At 36.6% G+C, this 16,589-nt stretch overlaps 1 protein-coding gene across 10 annotated transcripts in view; it reads left to right on the forward strand.

The window, feature by feature from the left end:
* Positions 1-16,589, forward strand: part of Dock3 (dedicator of cytokinesis 3) — a 561,871-nt gene that overhangs the window by 330,648 nt on the left and 214,634 nt on the right. For all 10 annotated transcript variants that reach the window (XM_074059333.1, XM_074059340.1, XM_074059334.1 and 7 more), the window contains one exon: positions 5,884-6,032. In XM_074059333.1, coding sequence (XP_073915434.1) covers positions 5,884-6,032 — 149 coding nt within the window. The remainder of the gene's footprint in view (positions 1-5,883; positions 6,033-16,589) is intronic.

Genomic DNA, 16,589 nt, shown 5'->3' on the forward strand with positions numbered 1-16,589 from the left:
TGCTAATATGTGTATATATTTCTTTTTCCTCCCTTCCCCCTCTTTGTTCCCTTTCTTCTGCTCCTCACTCCTCCTGCTCCTCTCTGATTCCTCCTGCTGCTTCTGCTCCTGCTCTTGCTCCTGGAATTTTTTTTTTGCTTATTTTAGCAGTAACAAGAACTTGGGATGATTATGCTGAAAAAACTAGACCTACAGCACCAACCTAATTATTATACTGTTATTTTAATCCACTGAGGAGCAAGCCTCTCAGTAGAAAATTATTGTCTGTCCCAAGTGGCATATTTAGTGTCCTGTGGCATCATCTGATCCTAGATGAATCATGTGCTCTGGTACTAGTTGCTCAGATTGTTCACCTTCAGTGGTATGTGCTCTGTTTTGCTAATAAACCCAGGCATGTCATGTGGTATCAGAGCAAAACTGGTGGAACGTCCACTGCTTTGCCTGGTCAAAAAGATCAAAAAAGGTCATTAAATTAGCCTTGAATAACAAGAACAACGTAATGTGTCTTTGCCCAATAGGTTAGCATAGGTGTTTCGATCTTTATATAGTTAAAAACAGTAACTCATTTTCTATAAGAAAAAAAGAACTGTGTAACTGTTCAATTACCTGTATAACAAACCACCCAAAACTTAGTGTTTTAAAACACTATTTGCTATTGTTTAAACAGTTGAGTTGGGCAGTTTCACTTATTTCTCACTCTGTTGTAGTTAAATATTGGTAGGGGCCATAGGCTTCTGAATACTCAACTGGGATGGCTTAAACATTCATTTGGGACTAATTATTAAAATGTATAATGTGGCCTCAACATGGAGTTTGGGATTTTGACAGCAGAGCTGCTTAATTCTGAGAGGGAGCATCCCAAGAGGCAGCAAGCAAAAATAGCTAGACTAGTTAAGAGCTAAGAACTGACCTGGAACACAGCTCTCATGTTCTTTTGGTCAGAGAAATCTCAAGCCCTTCCCAGATTCAAGGACATGGAGACATAGACCCCATCTCATGATGAAAGGTGTTTAGTGTTCTGTTATTGCAAAAGAATACTTGGAATAGGAGATACTGTAGTCATCTTTTAAAAATATCTGAAATTCCTGATTAAAAATTGTGTCTAATGCCTTAAAAGACTATATTAGTATATTCTTGTTTTTTTTTTTTTTGGTGGTACTAGGATTTGAACTCAGGGCTTTACACTTGTAGGCAGGCGCTCTACCAATTGAGCCATTCTGCCAGCCTGATATTAGTGTATTCTTGCATAGATATTATATGCATATAGATGTGCATGTGTTGTTGTATATATACTGCATATGTGTATGTGTGTATAAAAACATATACATACACGTAAATATATACACACATACATACTGACCTGTTCAGGCTACTATAACAAATTACCATAAGCTGAGCATTTTATAAAGAACAGAAATTTCTTTCTCACAGTTTTGGAGGATGGAAAGTCTAAGATCAAGACACTCATAGATTTAGTGTCTTATAAGAGCCCACCACTTCATAATTGACACCTTCTCACCATATCCTACCATAGTAAAATGTGTAAACAAACTCCCTTGAGCCAGTTTTATAAAGGCACTAATCCCATTTGACAGGGCTCTACCTTCATGACCTAATCATGTCCCAAAAGGTACCACCTCTTCATATAATTGCTTTCACGATTAGGACTTCAACACATGAATTTTGGGGAGACACAAACATTTGTATCATAGCACACACACACATGTTTCCAAATTAGTACACTTCATGATACTTGGCTAGAAAAAGCCAACAACCTCACTTTTAATTAGGGTTTACAAATCTCAAAACCATCTAGCAACTGGAACTATCATTCTCCTGTCAATTCTAGTTACAATTCCCTAAGAAACTGTTGTATATAGTTTCCTTGATTTTCAAACTTCAAACCTCAAACACTCTTTCCCATTCCATTCACTCTCAGCTGATGGTTTGCTTATTTCTCTGAGAGTGAAGCAGAATCAAATCTCCCAACTCTCTGTGTCACTGTCCATTTTCTGTCCTTTTTGTGATAATACAGTTGATCCTTTGAATCCAAGGAGTCAAGCAACCATGAAACAAAAATATTTGAAAAAAATTATATCTTTACTGAGCATGTATATAGTTTTTTTCTTGTTCTTCTCTAAACAATACACTATAACAACTACTTACATAGCATTTACATTGTATTAGGTATTATAAGTAAGTCTAGAGGTGATTTAAAGAATGTGGGAGTATATGCACATATTATATGCAAATAATATACCTTTTTATATAAGAAACTTAAGCATCCTAGGATTTTGTTATCTGCAGAGGTCCTGGAACCAGTCCTCTTTAAATACCAAGGGACAACTGTATATCCTTTTTTGCTCTGGGGCCCATCTCCTCTTGGCTGTTCAAGAATTTAACACCTGGACTGGAGGTGTGGCTCACAGTAGAGCTCCTGCTTTGCCTGCACAAAACCCTGAGTTCAAACTCCTTCCCACCCAAAAAAAAAATGAATTTAATACCCAAATCATCAGATTTTCCCTTGACTAGATCATTCACTTCATCATACAAGTAATTATCCTGAATTTTGCCCCATTTTAATAAAATTCTCCCTTGCTACACAGTCCCATTTTACTACTCATTTCTCTGTCTCCAGTTATTGCAGATTTTTCAAAAGAGATGCATGTGCTTTTTCTCCACTTCCTTCTCTCAAATTTTCTCTTGAACACCAGCCATTTTATCAAAACTACTCTTGTAGAGGTCAGTGACAGCCACCACAATGCCAAATGTCCTGGCCAATTCTCATTTCATATTTAACCTGCACTTGATAATGCAGTTGAGAGTTCTCCTTAAAATTCAGTTTTCTTTTGGCTTCTGTGACACAGTACTCTTCTGATCTTTCTCTTGCCTCACTGGTTACTCTTTCTTAGTTTCGTCTGCTAGATATTCCTAGTTTTCCTGTCTCCACGTGTTGGAACCCAATGTCAAACTTAGCATGTCCAAAATTGAACTTGTTTTCCCTTTTTTAGACATGTTTCCTGAGCCATAAAACAGGAGTGATCCTTGTCTATTTCTGTCCCACATCGTGAAATCCTCCTACCTCAGCCTCCCAAGTGTTAGAATAATAGATATGCATTACCATGCCTGGCTTGGAAGGGCTTAGAGTTTTGACATGTTTTGTAGATAGGGGTTCCAGGATCTACTGAGGTATAAGGATTGCAAACCTGAAGACAGCTTTAGCTACATAGTGAAACCCTGTCTCAAAAACCACCATCACCAACAGCAACAACGACTCCATGCCCCTCTTTAACATCATCTTTTTTTGGGGGGGGGGGGTGGTAATAGGGTTTAAACTCAGGCAGGGCTTGTGTTTGCTAGGCAGGCACTGTACCGCTTGAGCCATGCCTCCAGACCAGCATCACTATTCTTACCTTCATCCAAGCAACCATCATCCTGTGAATTATTGCAATAAGTAGTCTCCTAACTAGAACCCTTGCTTTCCTGTTTACCTTTTCATGGTTTGTCCTCATCAAGAATGATGTTTTCAAGACTTGTTAGATCATGTCATGATCTGACTTCAAATCTTCGTCTTGCTTAGAATACAATCCAACCTCCTTCTAGGTTTTATAAACCCCACCTCTCTGTCTGCATCATTATCATTTACCCTTTTTCACTTTGCTCCAGGCACACTGATCTCCCTGTTTATCCTGAGCATGCCAAATGCACTGCCACATCAAGGCCTTTTCACCTGTTTCTTAAGTGCAAAACTTCCCCAGTTTCCCCCAAATGTTGCCACCTTACTTAATTCGGGTCTTTAGTCAAAGTTCAGTACCCAAAGAAGTCTTTCTCTGATTACCTTATCTAACAATACATTTTCCCCAACCCAGCCAGCCCACCCATGGCTACTCACTGTCCTTACTCTTCTTTAATATTTCTTCTTAGAACTGTTAATTATTTGTCTCTTGTCTATTTCTGCTGTCAAAAATGAAAGTGCCATGAGGACGTAGACTTTCGATCATAACAGTAAAAATGCTCAGCAGGTGTTCTCATAAGAATTTGTTAATTAGTTAAATAGATGAGTGCTTGTGTATGCATGCATTCAGTGGATTATTATGTATGATTTGATATAAAAGTAACAATTGTAACTGTCTATTTTAAACTTATACAAGTAACTTTTATCAATAAGAAATTCATGGGGCCAGATATGGTGACTCACATCTGTAGTCCCAGCTACTTGAAAGGCAGAAGCAAGAGGATCAATGTTCAAGCTCAGCCCAGACATAAGTTAGCAAGACTGTATCTCAAAAAATATCCTGGTGTGCTGGTATATCACAATCTTGAAGCCAACCCAGGAAAAGTGAGCTTGAGAGCCTATCTGAAAAACAAACTGAAGCAAAAGAACTGAAGGAGTGCCCTGAGCAAGCACAAGGCTCTGAGTTCAGTCCTCAGTACTGAGAAAAAATTTTAAAATGCATGTGGTGGAAGCATGTACTGTATACCATCAAGGTATACAGTATACCATCTATTCCTCAACTAAGGAAAGGATGACAAATTATTTGATGTATTTAGACTTAATGTTTCCTGTGCTCTTCTATATGCAATTGGTCTTTGAGATGGACCCTTACTTCTTTTCATTTTTATTAGCATATATTCATTGTACAGGGGGGATTTATTGTACCAATTCTGAATAACAACCCCCTCCCTGTCCCACTTAAAGCAATTACAAGAGGTTTTATCATTCTGTTTCATGTATGTATATGAAGCCCTTCAACCGTATTCCCCCACCTTCATCTCCTCCATTCACCCTCCCCTTTCCCACAGGTATACCCCCACATTGTACCTGCTTTACTGTTATATCTTCACCTGAATCACGCTTATTTCAGCACATGCCTTTTTAAAGGGTAAATCCCATGTAGCTATTTGACTAACATTGTAGTGACTGTTGATCTGACTTTTAAAATGTTCCTTATAGATTGATTAAATTATAAGAATTTTTCCAAGAATTTTAATTATCATACAGAATTATTCTTCTCTCTAACAGAAACAGAATCCTAAATATTTGAAAACCAAGACTCACTTGTGAGAAAATAGGATTTGAGTTTTTAAATCTGTTCTTAAATACGTCTTTTTTTCTGAAGTATCTACTCTCAGAACACTTACATTTTTTTACTTGTAAGGTAATAACCACTACAATGTCCATAATTAAGTTCATTATGATGTTTCTACTTACCTCTTCTAAAGGTGACACTTTTTATTAAACTAAAAAGTCTAGAAATCTATGACTCCAGGGACACACACTATTTAGAAAAGCTAACTAGAAAGCTATATGAGGCCTAGAAACTAAGAAATGAACCTCACTCCAGAGATTGGCTTTATATTGAAACTTTAGTTGCTTCAAAATAGGGCAAATAAGTCTCCTTCTCCCTCTTTCAACTTGAGTGTTCCTCCTCGAAAAACCAGAGATGGTTTCTGGGTGGTTGAAATCTTTGCTATTAAGTGCATTATAACTTCTGTCAGAGAAAACAGCTTTGGGCTACTGTGTGGCTTACCATTCTGATTAAGCTTAGTAACTTGGATTTACTTGGAAATGAGTGGTCCAGGATGGGGTAGAAATGTTACTTTTGTATGATTCAGATCAATTATGTTACTAGGTTAGATGTTACTATCACCAAATTTTAGTAGGAACTAATAACATTAGGACTTTTTGTGACTAAATATATTAAAATTTTATTTTTGGATTTATTTTCCAGACTTTAAGACTGTTAAATAAGTTCATCTTTACATTGCCTTTAAGGTTCAGAGAAATGAGCACTTTTCATAGTTTAACTATTTTTCTTTCTCTTTTCATTCCCTCTCTATATTCCTTTTATATTTCACCCAACACCAAAAATACCCTTTCAGAAACACAAAGTAGATCTTTTCTACAAACTACGCCATGTGATGAATGAACTTATTGACCTGCGAAGGCAACTACTGTCTGGTCACCTGACTCAGGATCAGGTGCGGGAGGTTAAGCGACACATCACTGTGCGCCTGGACTGGGGTAATGAGTAAGTATGAACATTACTTGGGCATCTCTCGTTTCGTTTATGATAACTCAGTCTTCAGGGAATTTGAGCCTGATCAAAGATTCTCTTTAATGATTATATTCTACACTAAGGTTTCTTCAGTTCTCTAGGTATAGTTGTTGATTCTAGTCTAAAATTCTCTCAGCCTTTTTTTTATCTTTAGAAAAAAGAATTAGAGAATTGGACTATATTATCTTTGAGGTTTCTTCCAGATCAGATTCCTTGATTCTAGACCTCACTATCAGAATATTACTTTTTAAAAATCTTGTTTTTTTTTTAAATGTGAACCAAGGATGGAATTGGAGAACATCATTCTGAGTGAGGTTAGCCTGGCCCAAAAGACCAAAAATCGTATGTTCTCCCTCATATGTGGACATTAGATCAAGGGCAAACACAACAATGGGATTGGACTATGAGCACATGATAAAAGCGAGAGCACACAAGGTAGGGGTGAGGATAGGTAAGACACCTAAAAAATTAGCTAGCATTTGTTGCCCTTAACACAGAGAAACTAAAGCAGATACCTTAAAAGCAACTGAGGACAATAGGAAAAGGGGACCAGGAACTAGAGAAAAGGTTAGATCAAAAAGAATTAACCTAGAAGGTAACACCCATGCACAGGAAATCAATGTGAGTCAATGCTCTGTATAGCTATCCTTATCTCAACCAGCAAAAACCCTTGTTCCTTCCTATTATTGCTTATACTCTCTCTACAACAAAATTAGAAATAAGGGCAAAATAGTTTCTGGTGGGTATTGAGGGGGTGGGGGGTAGAAGAAGGGGGAGGAGTGGGTGGTAAGGGAGGGGGTGGGGGCAGGGGGGAGAAATGACCCAAGCCTTGTATGCACATATGAATAATAAAAGAAAAAAAAGTTTAGTAAATTATTTTAAATAATAAACGACTGCTCTAACTATCCTACATATTATTTCAAGTGCCAAAAAGAAAAAAAAAGGAGAAGAAAAAGAGAAAGAAAAAAGAAAAGAAAGGGCAACTTAAAAAAAAATAAAATAAATGTGAACCAAGAGTCCTTTAATTTTATAGCCATTAAATGAATCTGGATATATATAGCCCTCAAACCCTACATATGTACTTTAGAATATTCTTAATTACCTTGTCATTCAAAAAGAGTCCTGTATTTGTATAGTGGGTATGATGATTTTCTATTGCTCTAGACATAAAATTCTAATACTTTGGCATGTGAAATTTTATTTCTTCCTAAATTCTAGTTGATATATTAAGGTGCTTTTGTTTCAATTCTCTTAAAATCAGATCCATTGAACTTCAAAGTAACTGGGTTGCTTCATACTTCAGCTATACAGATACCTCAAGTATATTTAAGTATGTGTCTTTACTTCCTCTCCTTTCTCAAGACATTATTGAAATGATATAAAATAAAAGGGGATGAGGGTACAAACAAACAAATAAATAAATAAATCCATTTATAGAAGCTAGAAAGTAAATCAGTGACAGAAGAAGGCTATCATATGTGTAGGTAACTTTAGCCTAAGGAGGGAGTCACTCTCCCCTGCTGTTCCCAGAGTCAGGGGAGGGTATAGAGAACCTTGGAGCTTAAAAAGGGAGGCCTTAAAAGTATGTATAAGGAGTATTCTGGCCCACGAACAGAATGTGTGACCAGGTGTTTCCCTTTCAGATAAACAAATAAACCAAGAATTTGGGGGAAAAGTGGGCAACAACAAGGGTGAACTAGGACCATGTTGCAGAGCCCTCTATAATCTGTCATTTTAAAATCTCACAGTATAATGACCAAATCCCTCCCACTTACCAGAATGGGAAGCTTGCCAGTCACCTGCACCTATATAAAAGCTCCCTACATCTCTTCTAGTATATTTTAGATCTGAATGAACAATCAAACATCACCAGTTACTTAAAGAAATTCTTCTCTGGGAAGAGAGAAACCAGGATCAAGAGGAAATGACCTGTCTCCAGAGAGAAGTGGCAATTTGTAAAGAACCTTAAAAACAAAACAAAATCCTCAAATATCCACAAAGAGAATTGGGAGGCCCACTGTGCATAATAAGATTCTATGGGGGAAAAAAAAAAGAATGTGACTTCCAAAATAAAGCATTCACAATGAAAAGATAAATTGTATGTGATCTATTTGAAGATAAAACAGAAAGATGTGAAATAGCTAAGGAAAGAAGTATAACCCAGAAGCTCAATAAAACATGGTTCAACATCAGATACTATAATTTACAAAAAAAATAATAACTTCCCAGAGCCAAAAACAGCAGTCTTAAGATTGAAAGGGCTTATTGCAGAATTAGTATAATGAATGGAGGAAAAAGAAAAGAGAAAAGACTCCAAAGCAAAAATCTCCGAAGATGAAGAGAAGATCCCTAAAGGTGTTCAGTTACGGGGAAAAGGTTCTCTTACAAAGTAATGACACTGCATTTATACTGGATGCTAGAAGATAATAAAGTAATGTCTTCATAGTTCTGTGGGGAAATGATTTGCCAGCCAGGATTTTGTAAGCAATCTAACCAATTGTGTGTAGGGATCAAATAAAACCATTTTTAGGTATTCAAGTTACCTCTAATGGCCCCCTTCTGTAGAAGGGACTTACAGATGTCCTCCTATACAGTGGAAGAATAAATCAGGAAATATGGACTCAAATACAACCTAGAAAGGCACTGGTTATTAGTAAAAATAAAAAAATATAACCCTAAATTGGTTATTTGTAACCTTTTTGAAGTGACTGTTCTTGTTAGTTTTGTTTAATCCCCTCCTTTCTTGACTGTTAACATGAGTCGCTTGGTACACACCACAGAATACTTGTATATTATAACAAGAATTCAGGTGTACATTGATCAGATAATGTTCTCTAAACTATGCTGTTAAACATTAATAAAGGTAAAAGTAAAGACACATTTACTCCAGATTTGTAGAACTATTCTCCCTTGTGCTTGCTTGATTTCGAAGAGATGGTTTACTATAAAATTTTTTTTATACTTTTAGCTTGTGTAAAAGAGTCTGTCCCACGCAAAAGCTGAGCATTAATAACCATATTCATCATTATCATTTTCTGCCTAGATAGTTCCCTACTTCTTGTTCTGATGCTATAAAACACAGAAGCTTAGCACGTGTTAAAATAATGACAGATGCACAATGTTTCCTGGATATATTTTAATGTTTTAATTGGTATAATTAAATATCAATCACATATGATTTCAAATTTTATGCCTTTTCTATAAGCTCTTACATACATAAATACATTCTGCCTTTTCAGAATCTATTTAAAAACTATTAATAATTTATGGAGTGCATGTACCTGTGTCACTGTGGCAAGTGCATGGTTTCACTTGTAAGTACTATTGAAATGAAATACTACTATGCCTTTATAAGACAAGAGCTCCATTTTACTTATAGTATAATGAGTGGTGGAACTGGCATTTGTACCTAGAACTGATCCCAAAGTCCATATACTTTTGCAGGACCTCAAACTATTTGTTAAGTGTGAATCTTAAAACAGAGCAGCTGAGTTTCTAGTCTGGTATGCTATTTGATCTTTGTTTTAGTCTCCAAGTATGATTACTAAATGTCTCATAATTTAGCACTCAACTGAGTGCTAATTTGAACTTGCAAGGATAAAAACTGTACTGGTCCTATAGTCCTTATTTAGATTATTGAATCAAATGCAGAACTATCACATCTACATTCTGAGATTAGGAATTATTTATTTGGCCAAAACATTGAAGATTCTGGCATATAAATTTATATGTTATCCCATTATATATGTGTAGACTAGTCATCACATCTAGTGATGAATTAGTCCATTAGTCCATTAGTTCTATTCAGTTCAAAGGAATAATAATATAATGTGTCTAGAAATGTAGTTAATTTTATTAATTTAATATTTTCTTTACCTCTGTAAAGATGTTTGAGTTTCTTATCACTACAGTAAATACAGCACAGCCAAATTAAAATTGCAGTAATTCAGAATTGATACAACTTAATTGATTTCTGCCTTAATAAAATACCTAAGTAAGAAATACTTTATTCTTAGAAAAGTTTATAGAATTTTTCTGAGTCTCGTTCAGGTAGAAAGTACAAATTTAAATAAAATGTAAATATTAGCTTTTATTGAATTAAAATAACATTTCTAAACATTATATTTCAAATGAAATATTGGTGCCTTTATTGTATAGGCACAAAATTAAATACAAACCAATTTATAAATTTATAATTCTAGCTTTTTTATTTTATTTGTTCATTTTTTTTATAGGACTGGAGTTTGAACTCAGGGTTTTGCTTTTGCAAAGCAGGTACTCTACTGCTTGAGCCACACCTCAAGTCCTTTTTTCTTCTTTTTTTGAGGCAGGGTCTTATGAGGTCAGGCTGGCCTTGAATTCACTATGTAGCTCAGACTGGCCTCAAACTGACAATCCTCCTACCTTGACTTCCTAAGTGCTGGGATTATAGGCATGCACCACCATGCTGCATTTTATTCTTTCTTTCCCTCATTCCCCCTCTATCATTTTTCACCTTCCCCCTCTTTCCTACTTTCTTTCTCAGATTTTCATCAATAACTCATCTTTATCTCTTTCTTCCCACTTAGCTTATATCCCTTATCAAAGTAATTGTTGTTGGACTAAACAACACCTCCCAACAAATTGCCCTGAGTAGATTTTTTTAGGTAGGACCCAGAAAGGTTGATGGCTCAGTACTTTTCCCTTTGATGACATGGTGATATTTTTCAACTTCACAACATCTGAAATTAGCAGAAGTCTCCAGTGACATCTCAGTTAGGGCTCTTCTGATATCTGATACTTTGTTCACTGGTCAATGTCTTGCTCTATTCAAGAATTCGGAGTGTGAGTGGTCAAAATACTTTAAAAGTTTCATGTTCCAGTCAATCTGTCTTTCTCTCTCTCCCCCTGATCATTATACCCTGTATTTAGCATAATACTTGCCCTTGATAGGCACTGTGTGAATGTATTTGATTAATAAAATGGATTTGTTGTCATGCTTGATGGACACTCATTAATCAGTAGGCATCTATTTTCTTCTGGACTAATGTATTGACACAGATTTATTCCTCAAACTATTATGACAGAATTGATTACAATCATTTGTTGCCATTAGCACTTAGCTTTTACAGTTATTACTAGAATGGCACCAGGTATAATAGAAATACCCTAGGTTCAGAGTGAGACAGACCTAGCTTGAGAAAAAACTTAGCTCTGATCTCTTAATTGACCACTTAATTAACCTCTTGAATCTCAGTTTCCTCCGTTATGAATCTAATACTGTTTATTTCCCATAATTCTTAGAGATGATAGATATAGAAGGCCTAGCCCAAGTAAATTTTTAGTAAAAGGAAGCTATTATTAGTTAAATCTCATTATATGTTATTTTATGGATATATTATTCTTTCATTAGTATAGTTATTATCTGTATGCTGTCTTTACTATAAGCATTAGAAAAAGGCACTGTCCACACTAAATCTTATTATCTCCATCTTTTCCCAACCAATTCTGGGCAAGAACTAAGGCCTAGTGCCCTAAAGCATTCATTGTGTGTAATTGATTAACTTCAAATTATTTTCTGTGTTCTGTAATTCAGACCAGGAACCTGAGGAGAAAAAGATAAAATAGAAAATAGAATAAAATATGGAACATTAAAAAGAAATATAAAATTCAAATAATTTCATATAGAAGCCTCTGAGAACTCCACCTGAAAGAATACTGAGTCAGGAGTACATATCTTATTCAATGTTGTGTCCCTAAGCTCAGCATGAACCTATCATATAATAGGCTGTAGTAAGTATTTATTGAATTCTTAGAAAAAATGAATGAGGAAACCAGGAGGGGCCACGGCCAGACTCCCGTGCCCAGACAGCTTGGGAAGATGCTGACCACAAGGTGAGCTAAGTGGTATGTGGTACTCCCACAGACAACCTTGGGCCAGATCAGCATAGTCCCCTGGACAGACCAACCCCCACCCAGGGAAAAAAGAGAAACTGAGTAATAAGCAATAGGAACAATAAAGACACATAGCAAAGAGGGTGGGGTGCCCTGAACGCCAAAGAGTGGGGGAAGGAAATCCCTCCCAGAACTGTAAATAAACAAGCCGGGCCTGGCCGGGGAGGGTGGGAGCAGTGGCAAGCGCCCAGCACCAGGAGTGGGAAAGCTTGTGAGAGTGGTGGAGGGAGGAAAACTCCACAGGAGAGGGGGAAAGACCTGCTTTCCATGTGAGCTATAAACAAACATGCCAGCCAGCAGGACCAGCAGCACACGCCCAGCAATCAGGAGCAGGAAAGCTTGTAAAAGTGGTGGTGGGAGGAAAACTCCACAGGAGAGGGGGGAAGACCCACTTCCCACGTGAGCTGTAAATAAACACACAGGCTTGAGAAAGCGGGTGCAGTGTCACCTCCCGAAGTGTGCTTGGAAAGGGGAAAGCTTGTAGCAGCGGCTCTCACACAGGAGAACTCTGAGTAAACAAAGCTTGTGGCGGGGCCAGGTGAGTGCTAAGCTCACCCCTGAGATCTGCATAAATAAAGCCTCCAGCAACACCAGGCTGACAGCAGCAGGCAGGCAAGCCACAGCCACAGATAGCCATTCACAGACCTGACTCTTTTTTTTCTCTCTCCCTACCTTTGGTGAGAAAACAACCTAACTACACCTGCATGCTGAAAAACTTACTGAAACTGTATTGCATTTGAACTTGGGACACTTTGTGGGGTTTTTTTTTTGTGTTTTGTTTGTTTGTTTATTTTGTGCAGTTTTGTTCTATTTTATTTTTCCCCTTTGATGAGACAGCTACAGAACAACATCTAAGGCACCATCTCCAGGACTGGAGGCTGAGGGACAAACAACAGAATTATTAAGACTGAAACTTCATTGCATTTGACTTGGAGATTTTTTTATATATATATATTTTTTTTTCATTTACTTATTTTTTATTTTTATTCTTTTTATTTTTTATTTTATTATTTTTTTTTTTTTTGGTTTTGAATCCTCTCTCTGTCTCTCTAATGCCTTTTCAGCTTACGGTTGATTAGTACACTGTCTTTCCCTGATTATATCTTTTTAACCTTTTTTGTTTGTTTCTTTGTTTTGTTTTTTTTTTCTACTTATTTCTTTGTTTTTCCGTTTTCCTTTAACTTCTTTGCTTTCCATCCCCTCTCACCCTTCCATTCTAAATATAACTAGTGCTATTATTACAAGCCAGAAAATACTTAATAGCACACAGTACAGGGACAATAACAACACCAAGGGCAATGACAGCAAGACAGAAAAAACAGGGAAACCAGTTTCCCAGAGCAAAAAATTACTACAGGAACCAGAGGGAAATGAAGAAAATAGATACTCAGATCCAGACTCCAACAAAATGAAGATAAACTATGCCAAAGAACCCACTGAAGCCCACAAGAATAATCTAAAAGAAGAAATACTGCAGGTACTCGATAAGAATTTTATAGAGATGATACTGGATACAACCAAAATGTACAGGAGACACTCAAGAAATTCCAAGACAACAAAAATAGAGAATTTGAAAAAGCAAAAGAAGAAATAAAGGAAACCATAGAAGCACTATATAAACACCAAAGTGAAACACAGAACACAATTAATAAACAGGTAAATGAACTGAGGACAAAAATAGACAACATTAAAGAGGAAACCACCCAGGATATGGAAAACCTCAGAAAAAAGAACTAAACAGAACTGCAAAACAAAATGGAAGGCAGTTGAGGTTGTGTAACCTCAACTTAGGTACACACAAACAACTAAGACAACTAAATGATGGGAAACACCACATACCTATCAGTACTAATGCTTAATGTTAACAGACTTAATTCACCCATCAAAAGGCACCGCTTGATCAGATGGATTAAAAAGGAAGATCCAACAATTTGTTGCTTCCAGGAGACCCATCTCACCGACAGAAAGAAGCATAAGCTTAGGATGAAAGGCTGGAAAAGATTTACCAAGCCAGTGGCCCCCAAAACAGGCAGGAGTAGCAATACTTATATCTGACAAAGTAGACTCAAACCTACATTGATCAAACGAGATAAAGAAGGACATTCCATACTAATAAAAGGGGAAATAGACCAAAAGGAAATAATAATTATCAAGCTGTATGCACCCAATGTCAACGCACCCAAATTCATCAAACATACCCTGAAAGACCTAAAAGCATATATTAATTCCAACACAGTGGTTGTGGGAGACTTTAACACCCCATTATCATCAATAGATAAGTTATCCAAACAAAAACTCAATAAAGAAATCCAAGATCTAAAATATATCGTTGATCAAATGGACCTACTTGGTGTCTACAGAACATTTCATCCAACTTCTACACAACATACATTCTTCTCAGCAGCCCATGGAACCTTCTCCAAAATAGATCATATCCGAGGGCACAATGCAAGCCTGAGCAAATATAAGAAAATAGAAATTATACCGTGTATACTATCTGATCACGATGCAATAAAACTAGAACTCAACAACAAAAGTAAAGACAAAAAACATGCAAACAGCTGGAAACTGAATAACTCATTACTTAATGAACAATGGATCATTGATGAAATAAAAGAGGAAATTAAAAAGTTCCTAGAAGTCAATGAAAATGAAAACACAACCTACCGGAACTTATGGGACACAGCAAAGGCGGTCCTGAGAGGAAAGTATATAGCTATGAGTGCGTATGTTATAAAGAATGAAAGATCCCAAATCAGTGACCTAATGATACATCTCAAACTCCTAGAAAAACAAGAACAAGTAATCCCAAAACAAATAGAAGAAGAGAAATAATAAAAATAAGAGCTGAAATCAATGAAATAGAAACCAAAAAACCATACAAAGAATTAATGAAACAAAAAGTTGGTTCTTTGAAAAAATAAACAAGATCGATAGACCCCTGGCAAACCTGACTAAAATGAGGAGAGAAAAAACCCAAATTAGTAGAATCAGGAATGCAAAAGGGGAGATAACAAAAAACACCATGGAATTCCAGGAAATCATCAGAGACTACTTCAAGAACCTATATTCGAAAAATTTGAAAATCTTAAAGAAATGGACAGATTTCTAGGTACATGCGATCATCCAAAACTGAACCAAGAGGAAATTAATCACCTGAATAGATCTATAACACAAAATGAAATTGAAGCAGCAATCAAGAGTCTCCCCAAAAAGAAAAGTCCAATGATGGATTCTGTGCTGAATTCTATCAGACCTTTAAAGAAGAACTGATACCAACCCTCCTTAAACTGTTCCACGAAATAGAAAGGGAAGGAAAACTGCCTAACACATTTTATGAAGCCAGTATTACACTTTCCCAAAACCAGGCAAAGACACCTCCAAAAAGGAGAACTATAGGCCAATCTCCTTAGTGAACATTGATGCAAAAATCCTCAACAAAATAATGGCAAACCGAATTCAACAACACATCCAAAAGATCATTCACCACAACCAAGTTGGCTTCATCCTAGGAATGCAGGGGTGGTTCAACATATGAAAATCAATAAACGTAATAAACCACATTAACAGAAGCAAAGACAAAAACTACTTGATCATCTCAATAGATGCAGAAAAAGCCTTTGATAAGATCCAGCACCATTTCATGATAAAAGCCCTAAGAAAACTAGGAATAGAAGGAAAGTACCTCAACATTATAAAAGCTAAATATGACAAACTTACAGCCAGCTTTATACTTAACGGAGAAAAACTGAAACCATTTCCTCTAAAATCAGGAAGTAGACAAGGATGCCCACTGTCTCCACTCCTATTCAACATAGTACTGGAATTCCTAGCCAGAGCAATTAGGCAAGAAGAAGGAATAAAAGGAATACAAATAGGTAAAGAAACTCTCAAAATATTCCTATTTGCAGACGACATGATCCTATACCTTAAAGAACCAGAAAACTCTACTCAGAACTAAGAGATAGCACAGATAAATGGGGCTTCATAAAACTAAAAAGCTTCTGCTCATCAAAAGAAATGGTCTCTAAACTGAAGAGAACACCCACAGAGTGGGAGAAAATATTTGCCAGCTATACATCAGACAAAGGACTGATAACCAGAATATATAGGGAACTTAAAAAACTAAATTCTCCCAAAACTAATGAACCAATAAAGAAATGGGCAAGTGAACTAAACAGAATTTTCTCAAAAGAAGAAAGTCTTATGGCCAAAAAAACACATGAAAAAATGCTCACCATCCCTAGCAATAAAGGAAATGCAAATTAAAACCACACTAAGATTCCACGTCACTCCTGTTAGAATAGCCATCATTAGCAACACCACCACCAACAGGTGTTGGCGAGGATGCGGGCAAAAAGGAACCCTCTTACACTGCTGGTGGGAATGCAAACTAGTACAACCACTCTGGAAAAAAATCTGGAGGCTAGTTAAAAAGCTAAACACTGGTCTACCATTTGATCCAGCAGTACCACTCCTGGGGATATACCCAAAAGACTGTGACACAGGTTACTCCAGAGGCACCTGCACACCCATGTTTATTGCAGCACTATTCACAATAGCCAAGTTATGGAAACAGCCAAGATGCCCCACTAC

Source organism: Castor canadensis, chromosome 17, assembly GCF_047511655.1.
Source record: "Castor canadensis chromosome 17, mCasCan1.hap1v2, whole genome shotgun sequence".
NCBI classification, from domain to species: Eukaryota; Metazoa; Chordata; class Mammalia; order Rodentia; family Castoridae; genus Castor; species Castor canadensis.